General features: G+C 45.1%; 3 protein-coding genes across 3 annotated transcripts; 1 reads left to right on the forward strand and 2 right to left on the reverse strand.

The window, feature by feature from the left end:
- Positions 1-3,934: 3,934 nt before the first annotated feature.
- On the forward strand, positions 3,935-6,801 carry cst7 (cystatin f). Its single transcript, XM_023821558.2, has 4 exons — positions 3,935-4,793; positions 5,234-5,409; positions 5,642-5,761; positions 5,919-6,801. Exons 1-4 carry the CDS (start codon positions 4,736-4,738, stop codon positions 6,039-6,041), a joined length of 477 nt encoding a protein of 158 aa, XP_023677326.1. The 5' UTR covers positions 3,935-4,735; the 3' UTR covers positions 6,042-6,801.
- apmap (adipocyte plasma membrane associated protein) lies at positions 6,790-14,287 on the reverse strand. Its single transcript, XM_023821557.2, has 9 exons — positions 13,969-14,287; positions 13,371-13,487; positions 12,260-12,375; positions 11,932-12,024; positions 11,507-11,623; positions 10,939-11,113; positions 10,552-10,686; positions 8,890-9,082; positions 6,790-7,392 (listed from the first exon to the last, which is right to left on the reverse strand). Exons 1-9 carry the CDS (start codon positions 14,058-14,060, stop codon positions 7,183-7,185), a joined length of 1,248 nt encoding a protein of 415 aa, XP_023677325.1. The 5' UTR covers positions 14,061-14,287; the 3' UTR covers positions 6,790-7,182.
- A 401-nt stretch (positions 14,288-14,688) lies between these two features.
- On the reverse strand, positions 14,689-21,349 carry LOC111849034 (uncharacterized). Its single transcript, XM_023821540.2, has 5 exons — positions 20,989-21,349; positions 20,005-20,263; positions 19,361-19,458; positions 17,092-17,203; positions 14,689-16,958 (listed from the first exon to the last, which is right to left on the reverse strand). The coding sequence occupies exons 1-5, from the start codon at positions 21,187-21,189 to the stop codon at positions 15,244-15,246; spliced, it is 2,385 nt and encodes a 794-aa protein (XP_023677308.1). The 5' UTR covers positions 21,190-21,349; the 3' UTR covers positions 14,689-15,243.
- Positions 21,350-22,463: the final 1,114 nt, after the last annotated feature.

Below are 22,463 nucleotides of genomic sequence, written 5' to 3' on the forward strand. Positions count from 1 at the left end.
AGCCTTGTGGGGCACATGCCTCGGGCTCTTCCTCGAGGTACAGACACCAGAAACTGGATCCAATGTGCCAATTTGGAAGTGCAAAGAGAACTGGATGGCCTGATCTCCAACATGGACATCCATCCTGGCCAGTTCAGCCAAGGGCACAAAGACAGCAGGTCCATCCTGGGCTCTCAGCCCCACTCACAAACTCTCAGGCCGGGGGAACAAATCTGGGAGTTTATGACTGACTGAGGACATTTAAAAGGATCAGTTTGTGCCTCCATTTGGTCCCTACAGAAAGCAATCTGTCAGTGTGAGCCCAAGGTCTGGAATGGCTCCACAAATGGTGAAGGAACGAGATCAAAGCACCGACGGCCAAAAGCAACAGGATCACAAAGTGACGATGGTGAAACAAACAGATCCCACCAGTGGCCCAACATTTGTAGCTGATGCTGTCCAGATAAACCACAGCCATAAACTGTTCATTCAAGCAGAATGTTAACACATGTATCTATCTAAAGATCCATCCACTCTCATCAAGTCAGTGTCTCTTGTGATAAAATCCAGGGATTCCAAGAATGGGCTTTACATCAGAGAAAAACCTGTATCATCGGAGGAAATACGAAGTGGAATCCCAGCACCACACATACAGAAATGCAAACATAAACACACATAATACTTTTCTGAAATTCAGCAATGTCAGATATAGTGTACAACCACAGATTCAGGCCAAAGCAGCCCACAGGCACAGCGGTGCCCGCATGTCCAGTCTCGGTTTGGTGAGACCTTCATCTTCCGGCATGGCATCCCCTTACAGACATTTTCCAGGCACCCAAGACAGACTTCCGCTCAGCTGTGATTAACAGCAGTAATTTGGAGAACATATGCTGCTCTAAGGGTCAGTGGCAAGGGGTAAGGAGTGGGCAGCTGAACTACACAGTCTGCCCGTCACCTTCTGGTTTACAGCTCGATCTTTATGATCAAGAGTTGGACAAATCATAAGCAGAGACTGCTTATGGCAAAACCATGTTTGATACACTGCGACCAAGAGAAAGGCTGGGTACAAGGCATCTAGTCAGTTCGGCCAGGATGGAAGGAGAGGTTGGGTACGGGGCATCCTGAGGCCATGAAAAAGGCTGGGAGGGAGAGGCACAATGTGTGTTATACTTGGGACTATCACAGGGTGCCACCTTGCAGAATGATTCTGTCCTAACTAAACTACCAATAAACCTCTAGGCCGCTTAATTTCATCCTAATCTATCAAAACACACTAGTATCATTTGAAGAGTTTCGACACTAATCATCAGTAGTCACACGATTCTCCCATCCAGCACAATGTAACGCAGCAAGTGACCCAGCATGGACGCCACATTTGCTGAAATGCCACGTGAGGCTGTGTTCATGATCACATAGAGTATGTAAAAATTCAGATATCAGACCATCCACACATCATAACTGCATTGCTTAAAAGGTTTCCAAAGCCCGGAAGACTGCTGGGAAAATGCCAAAGCGGTAATTTCAGTGTGATCTGATGCATTGCGTGACCACCATGCAGCATCGTACTAGATTCCCTGGAGCACTTGAGACAGCGGCAAGGGGGGTGATTAATTGCAAACACGAGGAGCATGGATTATGGTATTATGGCTGGTGGGTTATTAAAACGGGCTCCACACCAGAAACACAAATGTCAGGGAGGCCCAAGGGGGTCTATGCACTACTGCTAAAAATATACAACAAACAGAAAGCACTAGGAAAATGGAGTGCGACACTGGTACTTTTGAACGAAAGACCAAATAAAGAACATCGGACTGCTGCTCTGTGATTCACTAGCAGGGTTTTTATACCATGTACCCATGTGCAAATTCCTTATAATGAGGTATGCAGCTTTGGAAGGAGTGAAGACGGAGGAGTTAAGGTATTCACGTCAAATTGGACCTCAAAACAGACCGCTGGGGTGTTTAACTCTCCTATTATTAGTTATCTGTACTGTTTTTTTGCCCCAAAGCCCTGCTCATTATTCCCACAGTAATGCCATCACAAAGTTTGGGCATCAGAAAGAAATGCCAGCTAGGTTATGTGTAGATGAACAGGCCACTTCCAACAGTCTATATCAACTCTTTATAAAGACCCTTCCACCAAAATAATCCACACACACTAAAGCATTGGGCTGATAAACTGAAGAAAAAGTCTCAGCATCTTTGATATAATGGTCAGCTGATGAGATGGCATCAAGGGACGGTGTCCCTGCCTCCCCAATGGGCACCGCCCCCTGTCACTTGGGCTGTGCTGGCCATGAGTAAACAGTTGCTTTTGGAAATAAATCACTGGCTTCAGCACATCTAGCTGCCGTCGAGGGGCGGGTTACTCACAAGTCTTCTCCCAGTGATGGCATGGGAATCCCCACTTCCTTGGAAGGAACTACAGAAAGGCATTCAAACCCCTCAGGTCATGTGAACATCAGTGACCACATGTTTCCTGTCTCCAAACGATAAATCCCGAGGATTAAATGTCACTCAGGTTAGAATCCTAACCCTAGAAGGTCTGGCCAAAACCACACCGAGGGCTACAAAATCCTGCCTGAAACTCACAGGGAATGCCAGGCGGGGTTTTCAGAGTGAGACATCACATTCTGGGTGCCCATGTCATGAAGGAACGTCACAGGAATGACAAGCGGTAAAGCTGTTCTTCCCAAATGGACAGGCTGGTGGTGACAGCATTATGTGGTCTGCAGCAACCCAACTGCTCACACAGAACAACAGACACAGAGCCTTAATTATAACAGAACTATGCATTAGGACAGGAAGGCCGTACAACAGACCAGCTAAATTTAGAATGCAGACTGCAGTTCAGAGGGGCATATTTAACTGCATTGGGCCTGGAGGGTGATGACCACATGCTAGACTAATTCTATTTACAACTGAGTGTGCAAACCTGCTGTATGGTACCTGGATACAGTCTAGACCGCACCATTTACCTACCCCCTGTGGAGGTTTAAGACCTGAAGAATGGTTTTTAAAATCAAATGAAACATTTTTTGTGCTTTTACATTCATGATTTCCTTACAAACTAGCCAGCATGCTTCCTGGGAGTCTAGTTGACAGACAGAATGCCTTCCATGCATTTAATAAGATAAATGTTTTCAAAATCTCAATCCTAATATCTTAAAACAACAGTTTCTGGGAGAGACTCAGTAAAACCAACAGATGATTACTTCCGCAGGTTTTAGGATGTTTAACACACCAGTAACAAAGTCCGCTGGTGGGTGGAACCTAGTATGCCCACTCACGCTGCAAATTATTATCCAGTGCATAGGGATGTGTTTATGTTCGTTAAAATGGTTCATATATAGGGATTAGCAACAAATATAAAGCTTCCCGAAATTCAGACTGGTATTTAGTTGTCGGTTCCGTCCGATTACATAGGAAAAGGAACAGGAATAAGTCTGTAAGCGATCATCTTACGCCACCTGCTGGTCTTTTTTGTAGCCCAATCCGACAGCTTTATTTATATCTTTATTTCGTTCGGTATTTTTATCTTTATCTTTATATTTATGAGACTAGATTATAATCATATTGAATGTTGTGGTGACATCAACTACAAATATTTAGCCTTCTTTTTCCACATGATTTGCATGAATATATTTTTTTATATTTTATACCTTTCCTGGTTTTCAACTGTGTTTGGGATGGATGAATCTCACTGTATATCATTTTTTAAAACCGCAATAGATGGTGCTCCAGCGTCACACAGACGCTATTTATTTCAGGAACTGTTTTTTGACCTTTAGGCCTATATCTTCATCAGTATAACAGATGATGCCAATGAAATGTTAATCAAGCAAAATTATGGATTCAATTGACGGTTATTATAGGTGAAAAGAGGCTAAATCATTTAATATATTAAAATAGATGCGTTAGTCAACAAATGAAAATACATCAAGCTTCTGAACTGTTTCTACATATGGGTCTAACGCTGCTAAAGTATCGTTATAAACGTGGAAATGGCGTTGAATATAGCTGCGGTTTTCGTCGAGGTTCGATAAGCTGCCTGGACTCAGGATGTGGTTAGAAACATCTACAAAAAAAAAAACTTTCTTCTGAAGCGTCTGAATAGGAGTTGTTCTCTTCTTCGTTTCTGATCGAGTTGACCTTTTCGTGTTAATTCTGTTCACCAAATTTATGTAGCCTACGTCGAAGTGGCACGGCCCCATTGCTTTAATACGCCCAATGCTAAAACAATACTAGAAAAACGCTGTAGTATTTCTGACTAATACCGTGTGTGTATGTTGAGGATCTTTTATCGTTCTTTATATGTCAGTTCTGCTAGTAATTATATAGGTTCACCAACAGGAATATTACAAATGCTGCATGCCAGAAAAATCTGTGAACGAATGTGACTACAACGTTGATATAGGTTGTCTAGTTTTTAGCGAACACTTGCATTGCCGTACAAAACACTGCACGCTGGTTACACAAGACTGGGTGGACTTAAAAAATAAGAACCTCTAGAGAGCGAGAAAGAGCTAAGTTGCTTAAATGCGGAATGCGAGTAAATGGTATGTTACTACTCCGGACTCTCTCGTGGATACTCCGCACCTGCATGATAAAACAGCTAATTGGTCAGACGTCTCCTGTAATGAAACGCCCCGAAGGCGAGACGCTGCCTTTGGGGAGGTGCGGGTCCCGGGTGGCTTATCAGATCTTGCTCTCTCTCCTGTCGCTTTCTGATCTCTCTGTGATCGTTCCTCCACACCATGAGCGCAGTTTACTGGCTCCTGTTGCTCAGCGCGCTGGCCGGATCCTCAGCCCAGGGTAAGGGGGATGTCGAGCCCTTCTCTCTGCAGATGAGTTTAGTGGGAGTGGGAGTGGGAGTGGGGGGTTATTTCTGCAATAATTGCACTTCAGAACTTCTTGTTACTGAACTGGTAGTGAACTGTGCCGCTAATTACAGCTTCATTTAAGCCCCCGTGCGGGACCGACACACATCCTATAGTTCATCATTCTGCTTGGTCAAAACTGGAAGAAAGAAATTCAGTACAATCAACATTTTGAATTCAGATAAAACTGAATTTGATAAAATTTTAACTTTAAGAAGAATAACTCGGCTTGAGTGCAGTCTGCACAGTATTGCGGTCGTCCTGCTATTTGTAGACATAAAACTGTGGCTCAAATCAACCATTGTATTCAGTGACTTACCAGTAACAGTTTTCCAGTGAATGTTCGGGGAATACCTTGTGTCCTTCCTCTTCTAGAAACCCTCCCTCTCGCTGGGCATAAACACAGACCTGTTCCTGGCTCGAGCCACAACATCAGCAAAAATGACCCAGGGGTTCAAAATGCCGTGCTGGTGTCAACGTACACATTCAACAATGAGTCCAATGACATATTCTTCTTCAGGGTGTATGCCATCAAAGTTGCTCAGATACAGGTAGGAGAAGGTTCTTCAGACATAGAGCTATGAAATCAACATATGCAAACATGTTAACTTTGTAAGGTGCTGGCCAGAAGAGGTGGCTTTGACGTTGGGTGTCACTGTTTGGTTGGTTTGCATGTCTTTGGATTTCTTATTCAATAGAACTTGGTAATATTGTTAAAACAAATTAACATTCTTGTCCTACAGCAGGCACATATCTAATGAAAACCTTGACTCTTGACTGCAGATTGTGAAGGGTATCAAGTACGTTCTGGAGGTGACCATCTCACGCACCATCTGCAGGAAGAGCATGTCTCCACCCAGCCTTGACAAATGTCCCTTCCAGCCTGAGGGAGCACTCCAGCAGGTAGAGTCCAAGTCAGCCACCCCGTTGAGGGGAAACGCTGCCTGTCCCACATAAGAGCAAAAGGTCCATCTGTTGTGCTGCCTTCGGTGTCACCACCTTTAGGTCTGCTACTCATATGTGGCAGGCAGGCAGTGTTGATGGGTGCTCTACCTTTCAGATGTTCAACTGTCATTTTGAAGTGTGGGCCATTCCATGGAAGCACTGGAGCAAAGTGACTTCCTTTGTGTGCCACCCGCCCAGCCGCTTGCTGCCTACAGGAAGTGAGGTGGCTCGACGCTGAGTAGCCGGGCCCCCACCCAGATGCACTCGCCATGTGCTGAAACTGATGCAGTGACTAATACTCTAAGTCCACTTTTTCCACAGTTGAGGTGACTCGTCCCTTACACCCCCCAAATTAAATCGTTAAATTCCTCACCGCTTCTTAATTTTATCCTGACCTGACTGCCAGACATATTTGTTTCATAACTTGATGTACTTTCTGGAAGCGCTTACATAATGGAATTGGTGTATGGATGACTGATAATTGTGTGCTGCAGGAAATGCAGCAAGAAGCCTTTTCACACCCCCTGACTGAGCAGGCAGCTCAAACCACAGGCTCTAGCACCGTCTGCAAGCAGCACTAACTAGCTGTCATGCCGCTAGCCTCAAGCTGTGAATTCAAGAGCACCGGCTTAACTCAGAAACATTCTCCTGACTTGTTCACTGCACCATGCTGTAAGCAAGCACTTCTACTACAGATCAACTTAAGAGCTTGAGTGTGAAAATTTACCTTTACAGCTCCCCATTTCAGCTTCTTAACCGCAATGTTATGGTTCAACCGGTTGATTTTTAGATTTTCCTTCTTTAATGGTTAAAAAGCTGCATTTAGCTGCCTGTGGAATAGAAACCAAATCTGCCCCCACCACCCCAGCCACACACTTTTCAAACTGAGTGCTGCTTCCGCATACTTATTTCCCCATTTTCTGATAAAATGAAGCAGAACTAATTTTTTCCATAAGCAAACAAAAACTGCTGAAATAAATGCACACTTAACCCGACAATTTGTGACTTTTATTTCTGTTTAGTCTGAGGTGTCTATTGGACAAGCAGACGTCCTGCTCAGAGAAATGTTTGCGGATCACTATAGTCATTTAGAGCAAACAAAATCTGCCAGCTGCTGTCATTAAAGAAAAAGCAATTATGCTTTATAACGGTGTCAGAAATGGTCCCTCCCAGTCCCAGAAAATGATGAGTTACACTGCAAATACAAATTAGTGTAAGCGTAACACTGAAGAGCGGTGGGTCATCAGGGTAACACACACAGCCGGTCTGGGCATCACATTACAAGGGGAAGGAAGGAGAACAGCAGGAGGCTGAGAGCCATGTCACAGTTAGCCAGTGTTATTCTTCAGTCCTTGTCTGAGCTGAAGTATGGGGGGGGGTCACACCTGGCTGAGATCCAGCTTGCACAAGTATGGCGACCGGAAAGATCCCAGGTAGAGATGTCCGTCGTGCTCGTGAGCCTCACTGACATAGGCAGCCACCACCCCGTGGGGGTCGTGGAGGCTCCGCCGGCAGGCCCCCCCCTCGCCTAGCTCTAGTACCAGGCTGTACCGGGGCACCAGCTTCAGCACCATGTCCTGGCTAAAGAGCTGGGGAAGCCAGAGAAACAACTTTATTGGACAAGAACGACACCCCGTGAAGGCAGAAAGAGACCACACTGTGAAGAGCGGAGTCTGCTGGGAAAATGGCCAGCTTTCTACACCCAATTCATATGGATGTGCAAGGAAACCAACTTATAGATAAGTGTAACAACTCTAGGTACTGTTATTAATATTACAAATTTTACAATCTTGCAAACCTGCTGGTTTACACAGCACTGCTGAGTGGATGGAGAGAGGAGGCACTGTGTCCACAGACTGGCAGGCCTGCTCGGGTGAGATTAGACCTGGTTGGTATGACTGAGTGGATGGACAGAGGAGGCACTGAGCTCACAGACTAGCAGGCCTGCTCGGGTGGGGTTAGAGCTGAGTGGATGGAGAGAGGAGGCACTGTTCTCACAGAGTAGCAGGCCTGCTCGGGTGAGGTTAGAGCTGGGTGGTATGACTGTGCTTCAGCTATCCATGTACGTTTCAAGTAAATGCTCTGGGGTTCAGATGCCTCCCCGTGTTGTCATGGGGTTTCCTCCTGGTTCTCTGGTTCCCCCCCCGCCCCCCCCCCCCCCCGCAGTCCAAAAACATCCTAAGGTTAATTGGAGTTGCCAAATTCCCCATAGGCATGAATGGTGTGCCCTGTGATGGACTGGAGCCCTATCCTGGGTTATTCCCATACAATTTTTATTGATCCACCCGGACTTAAATCCAGACCCAAGGCAATAAGTATGAATTAATGTGACTGTGTTGTCCATGTTAACTATGGTCAGTCATATAGACGCGACAACTTCTTTCAATTAATTTGCACAAGGGTGTATTTGTTTAAATCTGTTCTTTTGTCTCTTTGTCATTGTGCTTCCTGGGATGGGCTCCAAGGTTACTGTGACACTATACTGAATAAGATCCAGGGGGATGGATGGATCCATACATCACATAGTCAAGTATCACATACTTAACTGATGCTGCTCATTATGTGTTTAATAATTCTGTCGCCCTCTGTTGGCCATCTTCAGAAACTGTCACAAAACGACCACTTCCTGTGTTTATCTGTTTTTAGCCTCTACAATAGGGCTTAAACAAAAAGGGCACAATTTAAACTACGATCTTTCCATTGTAATCTTTCTGTAAAATGTGTTTGTCTGGCTGACTCTAAACACAGTAAAGGCAATCCTATTGGACCTGCTACTTAACTTAGCTTTCAGTGACTGGGCCTGCAAATGCATTTTTATGTGCATTTTTTTCCCATCACAAAAATCTATTAGTAATCCCAGTCATGGCTCCTGAAGCTCATTGCGATTGTTGTATTGTTTTCACTGCATGGAGTCCTGCTCACTTTGCTGTGGAAAGAGACATCCACAGTTAAACTAAGCGGTCAATTCCTCAGCTGTGTGCGCATGCCCATGACACCGATTGTGCCATATACCTCCAGCCTGTCCCCTGCGGTTTATGTTGTGCTGTGGGGCACCAAGTATCATGCTGGTACTCCCCGCTCCATACCTTGAAGATGAGTTTTTTGATCCAGGGCCTCTGGGAGAGGAAGTCCAGCATAGAGAAGCCGGGGTTGGGCCGCACAGCCGACATGGCCACCCAGTAGCTGCCCGAGCTGCTGCGCCGGATGTTGTCAGGGAAACCGGGCAGGTTGTCCACAAAGGTGTCCATTCCCCCTTTGTTAAGGCCTGAGACATGGACTCTAAACAGAAGCCAAGAGACACATCAGGTTTGCAGATGCATACGGTTACAGTTGCATAAAAGGGCATCCTATCCAAGGTGCCCTCTGCGTCATGCCCCGTGTCTCCCGAGACGGGATCCAGGGTCACTGTGACTTTGGGCTTATGAAGATGAAGGCACTGCAGGGCTAATCTTATAATATTCTGAGAGAAAAACAGAGCAGGTAACATCAGGTACGTTGATCTGAGCAAACATGCTGGATGGCAAGGTGAAGCCACACAGTCCCTGCTGACTCGTAAAAATAGCACAGAAGAAAAAAGAAACACCAAAATGGGGCCATAAATGTTAAGGGTTTCATAACTTGACAGTGGGGCTTTTCAGGTTTTAGCTCTGGCAAAGCAGAAGGCTGCTTCTGAATGCAGTGGTTATACATATGCATCTTCTCCTATCTGGCAGGTCCCCCGTGAACAGCCTTGCGGATATAATTATGCCTGTAATTAGGGGCTTTGTGAAAGCGAGAGCTTCTTCGGGAATGTTCCAGCGTGCGACAGCCCCAGCGGGATGCCAGCGCATTCTCACAGCTGTACGTTTCAGGTGGGAACCTTAAACCCTAGCAGGGAATTATCAATGAGTGAGAGAACTGAGATCCAGTTTCAGGACCCATTGGGGTAAAAACAAATAGGCACCGGGTCCAGCTGGAATGGGAAAACGAGCGTCTCCCCCTCTCTCCGCAGTGGGAGGCTCCGCCTTCACTGGTATTAGACAGGACACCGACTGCTAAATAAAGCCTCGGTTGCCTAGGTGACTGCAAGCCTGCATCATTAGCGAAGGCAGTAGTTCTGAAGGCTGCGGATGACTCTGGCTCAGTACATTCAGCAACATGAGGGAAATGCGCTTGTCTAACGGTCTGGCCACAACCCATGCAGTGGTGCAACCATTACACTAACAGAAGAAAATTATGAAACACTGGCTTCAGATGCCTTGCCTAATGCAGCAAAATGCACAACAGCGTGTCCTGGGAAAGCCATGAGTGAGGGCCCACTGTGGAAATCTGGACATGAGCAGTAATCTGTTCCAGGGATGAAGTCAGTAAGCAATGACAGTATAACCGTACAGATACATGCAAAGGGAAAACAATGGATGCAGCTGTGGTTTATGTCCAAGAATGACTGCTACTTCCGTTTCTGAAAAGGGGTCCTCATAAAATACAGAGTATTTATGACATCTGCCATTCTGCCTCTTTTCACAGACCAGACGGACAATAGGTTCGGACCTAATCTATGGCTTAGTGTGGAACTGATCTGACCCTAACTGTGGGTTTTCTCGGAGTGGGTGGTGAGCAAGCTCCCCAGGAGACTCTGGAGAACAAGTGCCTCTTTGACAAGCCTCTACCCCACAGTACAGCTGACCTGTGGGAGTTTTGACTTGATTGGTGTGGGCAGTGAATGACGGGCTGCTTTTTGCTAATGGCTAACAAGGCACGAAGCTTACCTGCGTATCCTGGCCATGGTCATCTCCGTCACCAGCACAGACTCCTCGTCAGGGCAGAGCTGGATCCCGTTGGGGAAACGGAGGCCTTCCATCAGCACGGAAACCTCCCTGGTGACGGTGTTATATTCCAGGACTCTGCGGGTACAGGGACATCAGCCAGAGTCCAAGACGAAGCCCACATGCATGTCTCATATGTGCAAATATGCATGTTGTCCATCTCTCATCTAGCAGAACTGCAGGACATTACTTTTATGAATGATCAAATATGTTTATTTGTAATATTCTATTCAGCTCCATTTCCTGTATGTGAATGTTGACCAGTGGCATTAATAAGCAGCTAGACAGACAATGTCTAAGGGTCTGGCACCAAGGGTCTCTGGGCCCTACCGTCCATCTGCTGTCGCCTCCATGACAAGGTGGAGGAAGTCCCTGCGCTGCCATCTGCTGCTGGAGTCTGTGAAGTACACTCTTGTGCCGTCCTGCGTCACATCCAAGTCGTTTACGAAAGACAGCCTCCGTCCCTCCACCACCTGCCTGGTTGACACCAGGGTATCCACCTCGCCTGAGCATCAAGGAGACAGAACCGGCGGGTGACACCCCTCCTCTACCCGCAAAGTCCAGGGGACATTGTTTTAGATCTAAAAAAATAAGATGCCATAATAGAAGCTAATAAAGCATACAACAGCATATAGCCATTAAATAACCAACTACCTGTCAAGGGCAGTACAATATGTTAGCAATGATTTATTCCTCAGAATACATATCAGATTCTTGGATTTCTGAATGATTCCTTGAAAATTATCCTTCAAACTAGCTGCCATAAACCCAACCTGACATCATGCAGCTATATCTCATCCTGTAACTATGTAATACCATAAAAGTAAATGGTATAATAAGGTAATGAACTGGACTACAAGGAGGGGGTGCTTATTCCTGTGACCCCGCACGAACTAACCGGTAACCAGGTTGATCTCGAACAGGCCGAGATAGGCGTCCGCTACGAACAGGGTGCCATTGGGCCCCACACGGATGCCGAGGGGTCGCCCACACGTTGGCTCGTCATCACGGGAACCTTAGAACACAAAACATCGGTGGTTAATGGAGTGAAATGAGATTTCTCTGAAAAATACCAGACATAAAGTGTTGCTGATTTTCAACAATAATAAGTAAGACAGTAAAATGCTAGGAGGTACAGAAAATTGCTGTAACTCCAAAGTGGTAGCATCATATCAGAAATGTATAACCTAACACTGTGACTCTAAGGGTTATATTAGAAGTAGCACAGCTGCACTGTGCTTTCAGCTCACTGTGAAACACAGGTTGGCAGGAATAGGAACAGAATAAACATGTTTAACCTGTAATGCCAGGTCCCACTCTTACCACAGGGCAGCTTTCCCAATCTAGCCAAGACATGTATCTTCCCATCCTGAATCTTCACAATCTTCCCATCAGCCGTACCAGTGTAGAACACATCTACAAGGGGCGGGGCGCACAGAGGCAAAGTCAACTCGCTGGACAGGCTTTGAAATGTCAGCGCCACAGCAGAGCAGGGAAAAACCACAAGCTCACGCCCAAAAACTAGAACAGACTGTGGATGCAGCCTGTCACCAGCCCCACCCCCAGGGGCCACCATTCCCACTTGTCCACTGAATTCCATCACACCACCCCTGGGAGCACCGTCACTCACACACTTTTTGATTCCACTGACCTCCAATGTTGGCGATGGACTCTGGCCCAACCAGCTGGTCTTCAAACAGCCTCTCAGCCTGCCTCAGCTTCAGGTTGGGCTCAAAGCAGCCCGCCAAGAGAGGCGGCTCATTGAGGCTGAAAGGACCAGGACCAAGGGAAATCACCTTCAGGTCCGGGCTTGGATCATTTGGCTCATTAGTCCAGCTCACATTCCCATGTTAAACAACACAGGGTAGCATGTTCCTCTGGTTCCTATGCCAACCTATTCCTATGCCAACCTACAAATAAAAATGAGGAGCTACATCTCCTAGTGTGCACAGCTCACAGGTTCCTGCTCAGATCTCTGAGCTGCCCAAGCACAATCAGTGCTGTTATTGCACAACGCAGCCATGTGGAGCACGTGGACCCACTGAAGGACGCCTCCGAAGTAGGCCATGGGTCACCGGTGTTTACAGAGCAACTGCAAGCTTCAGACACAGTCTGTGACTCCGGTCTCATGTCACACCTCTATGGATTCAACATCAAAACACAACTAATCTACATATAAAAACACAATGCAGTGTGTCTCATAACACAAAGGCAGTTTTTCAATAGGTAATAAGAGAGTATTTCTATATTAGAGAGTAAGAGTAAGGCGAAGTCCTTTCCTAAGAATGATTCACTTTTAAGTGTATGCATATGACAGCTGGTCTTTGGGTTTTCTTCCAAGTCCTTTATAAAAACTATTGACCGGATAACTGAGTAGCACTTGCACAATCCAGATTGCTCACAAGAAACTGTAGAAATTTGTTACACCCTTAAGCGACAAAACCAGAAGTTTATAAACCTGGGTTCCCCAATTTGGGTCGTGGAGGGCCCTGCTCAAACATACCTTATTTAGCTCGCAAGCTAATTGCTTGGTTTAGTAGGTGTGTCTGAACAGGGAAATCTGCAGACTGTGTTGCAGCCTGGCCCTCCAAGACATGAACTGGGGAACCCTGTTGTTGCTTATATTACTGTTAATATGTGAACCCTGAGAATCTGAGCAGGGAGGTGTGGTCTCTCTGTTTTGCTGGACAAAAACAGGCCAGACATTGCAAACTTTGAAATGGTGAGGGAAGAAATAGTGAGGGGAAAGCAGTGGAGCTAACCTGAGGACCTCGGGCTGGATAGGAGACTCCAGCAACAGGACAATGGCAAGCAGGGGGAGTAGCAGTATAGCCCCCAGTGTCAGAAAGGTCACCCGGAAAACCTTTCCGCTGTAGGTGCTGGAGGAAAAGAAGGCTGATTAGGACAAGATTCATGTTATATTAATGGAAGAGTTTCACCTCTGCCGGAGATCTTCATGAGTGTCTATAAACAGGCAAAAGTGACAACCCAAAGGCGCCATAAACAGCACGCAGTCTGTTTACTCGGGCTTCCGTGATCATCCCTGACCAGATACACACGCATCCGCAACAACGAGCGAGCTGCTTTTTCTCAGAGCGGCAACCTCCGAATCAAGTGATACAAATACATGCAATTAAGGGCTGGCAGAATTTCCCAGAACCGCGGTAGCAGCCATTTACACCTGGGATTTCGGGGAAGTCGCGCAGAGCACAGTCTCAAGCTCTTCCTTTATGCACCACTGGCTTAATCACACCGTACTTAACAGCACTGACATCTAATACAAAGCCCAGCTGGGGAGCCATAAAAACCTTAAATTCACATGCAACTAAGATTATTAACAATACACTTAGAGAACGCCACCTTGAGCTCTTGTGATGGTGCTCCTGAGACTCATCTGTTATAATCTGAGGTCTGTTCAGCCTCCTGAAGCGCAGTCCGTCCGACTCATTCATGCTGGAGCGGGATCTGCTTGTGCCCTGCTTTCTGCTAGTACACCCCTACATGCGATTGCGAAATACGCCTGAACAGCCCTTTAAACGAACCTGCGCCACCGTACGATACGGGTCGCAGTCTGCGCTAAACCATAACGAGACTGTCGTTACTGCAGCTGCTTCTTCTTCTTCTTCGTCGTTGTCTCGAGGTAGTGTTGAGAGCTGCCGAGCCAACCACTGCCACCTGGCGGGTTAACAGGGTCAGGGCAGCATTTTATATAAACATCCGTAAACGCTTCAGAGGAAATACGCGGGCGGGGGGACGAGGTTTCCAAGCCACTGCCTGGACTATTTGAACAGAATTCAATCGAATAACCAATGAAGAGTATCTTAAATTAGCCCGCTACAGACACTGTTATAAGGATCCTTACAGCAATGCACAGTCCTGCTGGATATCTCGTCACCACCACCACCTGTAAAAATCTAACTTCTATTTGGGTACTATTACCCCCTGTCGTACTCCTGGCTATCATGAAGACTGTCCCAAACTGACCGATTACTGCTTTTTCTTTCATACGCTGGAAAGCGAGACACACTTTTTTTTTTTTTTTTTACAAAGAAATATTCAATAATAAATTGAAATTTACACTTTATAGTTGAACAAGGCTTTTTTTTTTTATTATCATCATCATCATTTTGGCATAACAACCCATTATTTTGATTTTAAATTTTACATCTCCTGAGCACCACCTAGCGGTCAAAAATCCAAATAGAGCACTGGCAGTAAAGAAGTGCCAGTGGTCTGCCACGAAAATGCGGGGCTAGAATAGCCATCTGGCATACCGGGCATTTGCGGGCCCACAAAATTTATCACAAGGGACCCCAATATCCAGGGCTGATTTTTATTGCCAGTGCAGTCCTGGGAAAATGTGTAACATTATTCCCCACAGGCAACATATAAATGGACTCTGAAACCATTTTTGGAAAATGTTTAATAAACGACATAAGTCTGAAAAATTACACCTTTTGTTCCTGATTATATCTGCTTACAAAACTAAATAATCTGGCAAAAATAAACAGTTCTCTCAGTTGGTACAAGATGCAACAGGAATTGCCCATATGAAACACTGCTTACAAGAATCTGTTTCCTAGGAAATTCCGTAGTTTGAGGTCACATACATTAGAAATTGGGGAAACATTTATTTTAACCATAAATACACTTGTGTTCTTTGAGATTTCTTAAATACGAGAAGATCTTTCCGCATTTGTCACAAATGAAAGGCTTCTCTCCAGTGTGGATCTGCTGGTGTGCTTTAAGATTATTTGCTTGGCTGAAACTCTTTTGACATATGGCGCAGCTGAAAGGTTTCTCTCCCGTGTGAACACGCCGATGTCGATTCAGATTCTGGATTACGCTAAAACTCTTCCCACACACATTGCAACTGAATGGCCTCTCCCCTGAGTGCGTCCGCTGGTGCAGGTTGAGACTGCTTTGCTTGGTAAAGCTGCGCCCACATTCGCTGCAGCTGTATGGCCTCACTCCTGTGTGGATTAGCAAGTGAGTGTTGAAGTAACTAGCAGAACTGTAACTTTGTCCACAGACACTGCAGTTGTAAGGCTTACCCCCCGAATGAATCTGCTGGTGTGTTTTCAGATTGTTTGCTGTGCGGAAAAGCTTTCCACATATGTCACAACTGAATGGTTTCTCTCCCGTGTGAATTTGTTGGTGCTTCTTCAAATAATTTGCAGAGCGGAAGCTTTTGCCACATTCGACACAGCTGTGCGGTTTGTCTCCAACATGAATGGCTTGGTGAGTCTTGAGAGCGCTCCTCTGATTGAAACTCTTCCCACACGTGTCACAGACGAATGCCTTTTCTCCAGTGTGAATCCGCTGATGTACTTTCAGGTGACTGGATTGTGTGAAGCTTTTCTGACACAGAGCACAGGTGAAGGCTTTTTCGCCGGTGTGAATGCACTGGTGTCTGGCCAGGTTGTGTGCGAGGCTGAAACACTTCCCACATACATCACAGGAAAAAGCTCTCTCACCAGTGTGAACTCTCTGGTGAATGTTAAGTGCACTTTTGTTGCCAAAGTTTTTCCCACATTTGACACAGCTGTAGGGTTTCTCGCCGGTATGAACCCTCTGATGCATCTTAAGTCCACTTTTCTGACTGCACCTCTTGCCACATACATCACAGCTATACAGTCTCTCTCCCTTGTGCACTGTCAGCCGGTGCACATTGAGGCTACGCTTCGCTGTAAAACACTTGCCACACTGAACACATTTAAAAGGTTTCTCCCCGGTGTGTACAAGCTCATGAGCTTTAAGGTCTCTCTGCCTGGCAAAGATTTTCCCGCAGTGAGAGCAACTGAAACATTTCTCACCCTTGTGAACACTGAGCCAGTGCACCTTAAGGCTGCATTTCACAGGAAAGCTCTTCCCACAGTGAGTGCAGGATAATGGCTTGCCACCTTTGTACGTGACCTGGTGCTCTTTAAGATGACTCCGAGTACCAAAAATCTTCCCACAGTAGGTACAACTGAATCGCTTCTCTCCTTTGTGCACTATTAAGTGGTGCATATTTAAACTGCACTTGGCCGTGAACCTTTTCCCACACTGCGTGCAGCTGAACGGTTTCTCGCCCGTGTGCACCACCTGATGTGCCTTCATATTACTTTGCCTGCCGAAGGTCTTCCCACACTGGGGGCACATGAACCGTCTCTCTTCTCTGTAGACTTGTCCAGCGTTCTTTACTTTCACCCTACCATTCCGGATATTTCCATTTTCATCCATGTTTAAACCTGCCATTCCCGACTCTAAATCCCGTCCCTCTTGGCTTCGAGAGGCTGTGTCCGGCTTCTTGTGTTGCGGAGGACCCACCGCTCTTTCTGAAGCTTCAGCTTCAGTCTCCACAGAATCTGTAGGAATGGTGGGAATAAACATGCAGCTTTTATACGGCGACTGGAAGTGTGACTTTCACATGCAGCAAATGAATGTCCCTGCTTTCAGGAAATGGCTTCTTTGAGCCACCCCTTCTGCCTTTGCACTCACTCTCTCTGCCAGCGCTCAGCTGTCCCAGTGGGTCCCCTTTAGCCAAATCCTTCATGGCTCTCTCCTCTTTCATGGCAGAAGATTCAAGCCAGACCTCTTCCCTGTCATCACACTGTAACCAGGGACTGAGAGGATTAGTCAAAATGAAAAAAACTTTGTGCATGCTCACACGTTATCCCCTGTAGGGTGACATATCACATCAGCTGAGAAATGCTACTTGAAACTGTTACTTGGCCATCTGGTCAGATCCACAGGGAATCAAACAGCCTGAACCTCAAAGCGAATACAAACATAATCAATCCAGAAGTAGTGCAAATAACACCTGTTAACTGCCATTGATAGTACCAACAGTGTTAGAGTGGAAAATGTATTACTTTTATCATATTAAGTATGTGTGTTAGCAATATGTAATATATATGTATCAGCCCCTGCGTCTAGAGACAGGGCAGAACAAAGTGGTCCCTAGACGCCAAAGGATGAGAGAACAGGAACTATAACTCTGGGTGGGGGATAGGCTTGTCAACATGGCCAAGGAGGCCTACCCTGGGTTGTGTAGCGTTTCCTGATAAACCTTTGTCTGTAAAGGTACTAGCAGTATTAACAGTTTAAACTACGCCCCATGTAAGCCCCTCCCGCCAAGTATAAATAAAGAAGCCAAGGGACTGCCCGGTGTGACACTGAACTGAGGCGCAGATACTGTCTGTTGCATCTAAGTGAGTGGGCACCCTTGCGCAAGTAAAAGATAAGAAGTGTGCTGTCTCTTTAAGTCCTGAGTCCAAGAAGTGCATGTGTGGAGTGGCAAGCGACAGCGCTTCCTCCACATAGGTAAAGGTGAGAGGGGGTCAAAGCTACGGCGCTTTCCTCCAGCTCCCCAACAAACAGTCCTGACAATCGCCAAGCCACAAAGCTACCCAGGCAAATAAAGGGACAGGAAACTGCATACTATACTGTTAGTATATACCGATTAGGACCAAAATGTAGCATGTCGTATCCCACACTCAAAAAATATGAAATTTGCAGTATGACAAAGATATGTCAAATGGATGAAAATACCACCAGTCTACTGCATCCCATAATGCAATGTGGCAGATCAGAGTCTCAAATTTACTGTTTAACTCAGAAAAAAATGGCAGACCTGATGGCCAACGGGGTGAGCTCAGACTCAGAATCAAAATAATTTGTTGAAACTTTTATTCAGTTTTTTTTAATTATTATTTTCATTTTTAAAAGGGAGGGCAAAGTACAATGAACCAGTGTCATACTAATTGGACCAAACAAGTCAGCAGTTCTGCATGGATCAGCTAGCTGACATTCAGCTCACATTTCTTTGTTACATTTCCCATAGGCAAGGCACAGGTTAGTTAGTTTTCAGATATACACACAGGACATGGGCATTTAACCCCAAATGCTGCCCTCTAATCACAGCCTGCAAGAGGATGAATTGAATGTTACTGTCATTCTGATTAATGTATCTAGGACTGACTGCCTGTTAATATGTACCCTATGTACAATTTGTAATTTATTTACTGAAGTATTACACTTGTTTGCAATTTGTATATGTAGAGTTGTTTGCCGTGATTGCCTTTGTAACTCTATTCAGTCATGTAAATGACTACACATCTCAATGTACCTGTCCTTTCAATACACACGGGGCTTAACACATATGACGCTTTAGGTAAGTTTACCGTTTAGTTTTTTTTTTTTTTATAGTTTTATTTGTAATAGGTTTTTGTTGTAGAATTTGAAAATTTTCTAAGGCACACCTAACAAGTACTTTGCAGCACAACGGTTTAAAAACACTGTTTTAAACAATGCCTTTTCTGTGGGGAATGGTCATTGTGGCTTATAAAGGCTCATGAAAAAATGTAGCATGTTATAAAACTTACGAAAAAGCTGGCATACTGGTTACTAAACTGACTACCAGCACGCTGTATGCAGTACATGGTGGTTAAACTGCACAGAACACTGTATGTAGTACATGGTTTCGAGAACAGCTACAGAAAAATACAGATAGACATCATGATAAATCATCATGATAAATCCAAGATGGCAGCTCATGTTACCAGCAGGACCTGGGAGGGAAAGCTTTAGAAAAAGTCAGGGGTTTCAGACATTTCAAATTGGCACAAATGATTCCTATGTGTCTGTATGGTCATTAGGCAGCAGTAGCTGACAAGAACAGGGAGACTCAAAGAGAAGCCGTTTGCTCATTCACACAGAGGAAGAGAACCTGGATCAGGAAACCCACATGCCAGACCCACAAACCGACCTCCTCCATCCGAGCTGGACGCCGCAGTGGAGTGTCATCAGAGCACGTGGCTGCAGGTCCTCCTTCATCAGAGCTGATGGAGAATAATGGCTCCTGTTCTGAAAGAGGCAGAGCCAGGGAGTGCACCTAATCCGGGGAACTTCCAACAAACACCAGAGTCAACTAGAGTCTTTCAGTGACAGATAACAGTAGTTGTTACTGAACTATGTAAAATACTGCTGTAGCACCACCATTAGGCCCATGGGCATTATTTTGCTTGCCTGAATAACCCAGTTCACCAAATGTGCTATTTCTACACCTTATGGTCTCTACTCCCCAGATTGTTTAAAGTGTAAAAGGACAATAAGTGCAAATTACTGAAAATTAGTAATTAGTTAGCCACTTTTGCATTACTTCAGTTCTCTAATTAATGCTTGCTTGGACCCCTAATAACAGTACAAACCCACCTCCAAAATCCAGTCAAAAACAGTTGATGACAGGGTTTTCTAAAATGAAAATAGGTGCAGAAAGGAACACTGGACCTGGAAATGTGTGTGCTATTCTTCCAGCATTTTCCACATGCTGTTCCTTGATCACAGTTTATTCATATTTATTCACACTCGGGCAGGCCAAAAAACAAAGCACTTCACTCCCAAGCAACCCACCTTGGACCGTCTGACAGAGATCAGAGTTTAACCAGCAGCTGTGTATCCGGAGCGACCCGCCTCTCCCCCCTTCCTGTGGGCGTTCCTGCGTTGTCACCGATTCGCTCTCCATCAGCTGCAACCTCTTCCTCAGAGACTCGTTCTCATTCTGACTCTGGGACACCTCCAAGCGCAATGAGGCAAAGTTCTCATCAACTAGTCTGAAGATTTTATCTGCAGCATCTTTGGATAACCTGTCCATGATGGAGGCTACCTGCGTCTAAAAAACAACATACCATTCATACTTCTCCAAATAATTTCATACCGTATGTACAATACATACGGACGTATAGGCTTAACATCAATACCTCATACAAAGTGTTAAACGCTACAACTCGTAATTACCAACATTTATATTCTGTGGTCGTTTTACATGTTTGTCTCCATAAAGGATAGAGGGATGCTGAAGTACTACATTTACGTTATAAAAATTATCATAAAAAAAAACACTTAAACACCATAATCATAGGTGTGATGTTACTAGCCACAGCCGTCGCATTACTAGTTAATAACCCGGTGTTATGACGAAAAAGGCATCCCCGCCGTAGAAGGCATGCCTGTCTCTAAATGACCGATTGGTCGCTGATCTGAAACGAGTTGAGCTACTTTGTCGAGTAAGGCTACCGTAGTGCTAATCAATAGCCCCCCAAAACCCGTAAAATTCTAACCCTAACCCCCAAAAAAACCTCTAAAACCCTAACCCCCAAAACACTCCTAAAAAACCCCTGACCCCCAAAAAACCCTTAAAAGCTCAACTCGACGGAACACCGACATGCATTCTAAGGCAGGGATGCGTTTTTCGGCATAACACCGGTTTTGCCGAGTCTCCCGGAACACTTATCTGTCCAGTAAGGTAGATGGACCCACACCATACTGCATCGGACCTCCACCGCCGTCACCCTAAACGTACCAAAGTCTTACCGAATCCCCAACGATCAAACTCACCGTCGTAATGTCAATGGGAGTAATTGTCGATTTCCTCCCCGGCGCTTCACCGTCATTCACACTCACAGTCATTTCCAGGTGCAATTCCGACGCGTACTCGGCGGCCTCGCTAATAAGTTCACTTATCTCTGTCACGGCGGCTTTAGTTATTATATCCAGAATGGAGGATAGCTGTGTTTTCAGACTGATGCAGGTCTGCATTTCCAAGCGATCGGACTCACTGCTGACAGAAGCCCCTATATAACACTGTTGCAACCGTAACTCGCACTGTTGTAAACTACGATGTTGACAATGGCCGAGCAGTTCACAGCTTTTCTACTGGTCGCCGGAAATGCGCGTCGGAAGAGCCTTGTATTTATGTAATCCTCTGTAGTAGCGCCCCCTAACGCAGCATGCTAGCATCAAACCCCTTTTCGGTTGTGTGGTATTCCACCACATCCGGAGCTGGCGTGTAACTTTTTAAATTTTAATTTAATTTAATTTAATTTTAAGGATTTGAAACCAAAGGCGGAACTAGCTGGGCACACTCATTAAGATTAATTAAAAAAATATATTTTAATAATACCGAATTACCGCATAACTACTGTACAGTGTTCAGTACGACTGAATGTGTGAGCTCTCCCCAGTGGTGATCTTTAGGTAGGACATTGCAGTCGTCACTGTATTTTTGTTGCGGTCACGGTATTGTAAATATCTGAGCTTGTTTAAGAAAACGTGCGGTAATAAGCTTAACTCAGACCGACCCAGATTTAATCCAGGTTCATCCATGAGCCACTTTCTGTATCTGCAACTGCAATGTTTTGGTTGTTTTTGCAGATAACCAGTAAAATTCACTTATTTTCAGAATAACAGCTCTTGTAATCAGGGCCACCTATAAGGGTGGAGAATGGGCAAGACTTTCAGAGGTCTGTACACTGGTGTGGGCCCATGATGGTATGGATTATGGTAGCTTTGTTATGGAGAAGTGGTGCCCTCTCTATAGAATTTTTCATAATCAGCACTTCGTGCTTTGTGTATATATATCCTCCTGAGACCCCATCCATTCATTTATGTCCATTGTAGTGGACATTTTGTTTTTGCATCTATCTTTTCACTGATGTAAAGAAACATATTTATTCCTGTTGTACACTAAAGAGGACATGCTGTGAAATTAAAAATAAAAATAAATTTGAAAAAATCTAAATTGTAAGATGTTTTATTTCCTCCAAAGACAAATAACCTACAATTGAAGGACACTTTTTTCCTTGGGTTTCAGGAGGATATATATATTTTTTTAATTAAAAATGCACTGATTGTATCAGTTACGAGTATCGGTCATCTCACTGTCGGAGGTGTAAAGTTACTGTACTTAAATAAGTTTTTTCAAATTTATATGTCAGTGGCCTAATGGTAGGGAAGAGCATTATGTGATTGAAAGGTTGCTAGTTTGTATCCTTGATCAGCAAAGTACCATTGAAGTACTGTGAGCCAAGTAC

Source organism: Paramormyrops kingsleyae, chromosome 3 (assembly GCF_048594095.1).
Source record: "Paramormyrops kingsleyae isolate MSU_618 chromosome 3, PKINGS_0.4, whole genome shotgun sequence".
Lineage (NCBI taxonomy): Eukaryota > Metazoa > Chordata > Actinopteri > Osteoglossiformes > Mormyridae > Paramormyrops > Paramormyrops kingsleyae.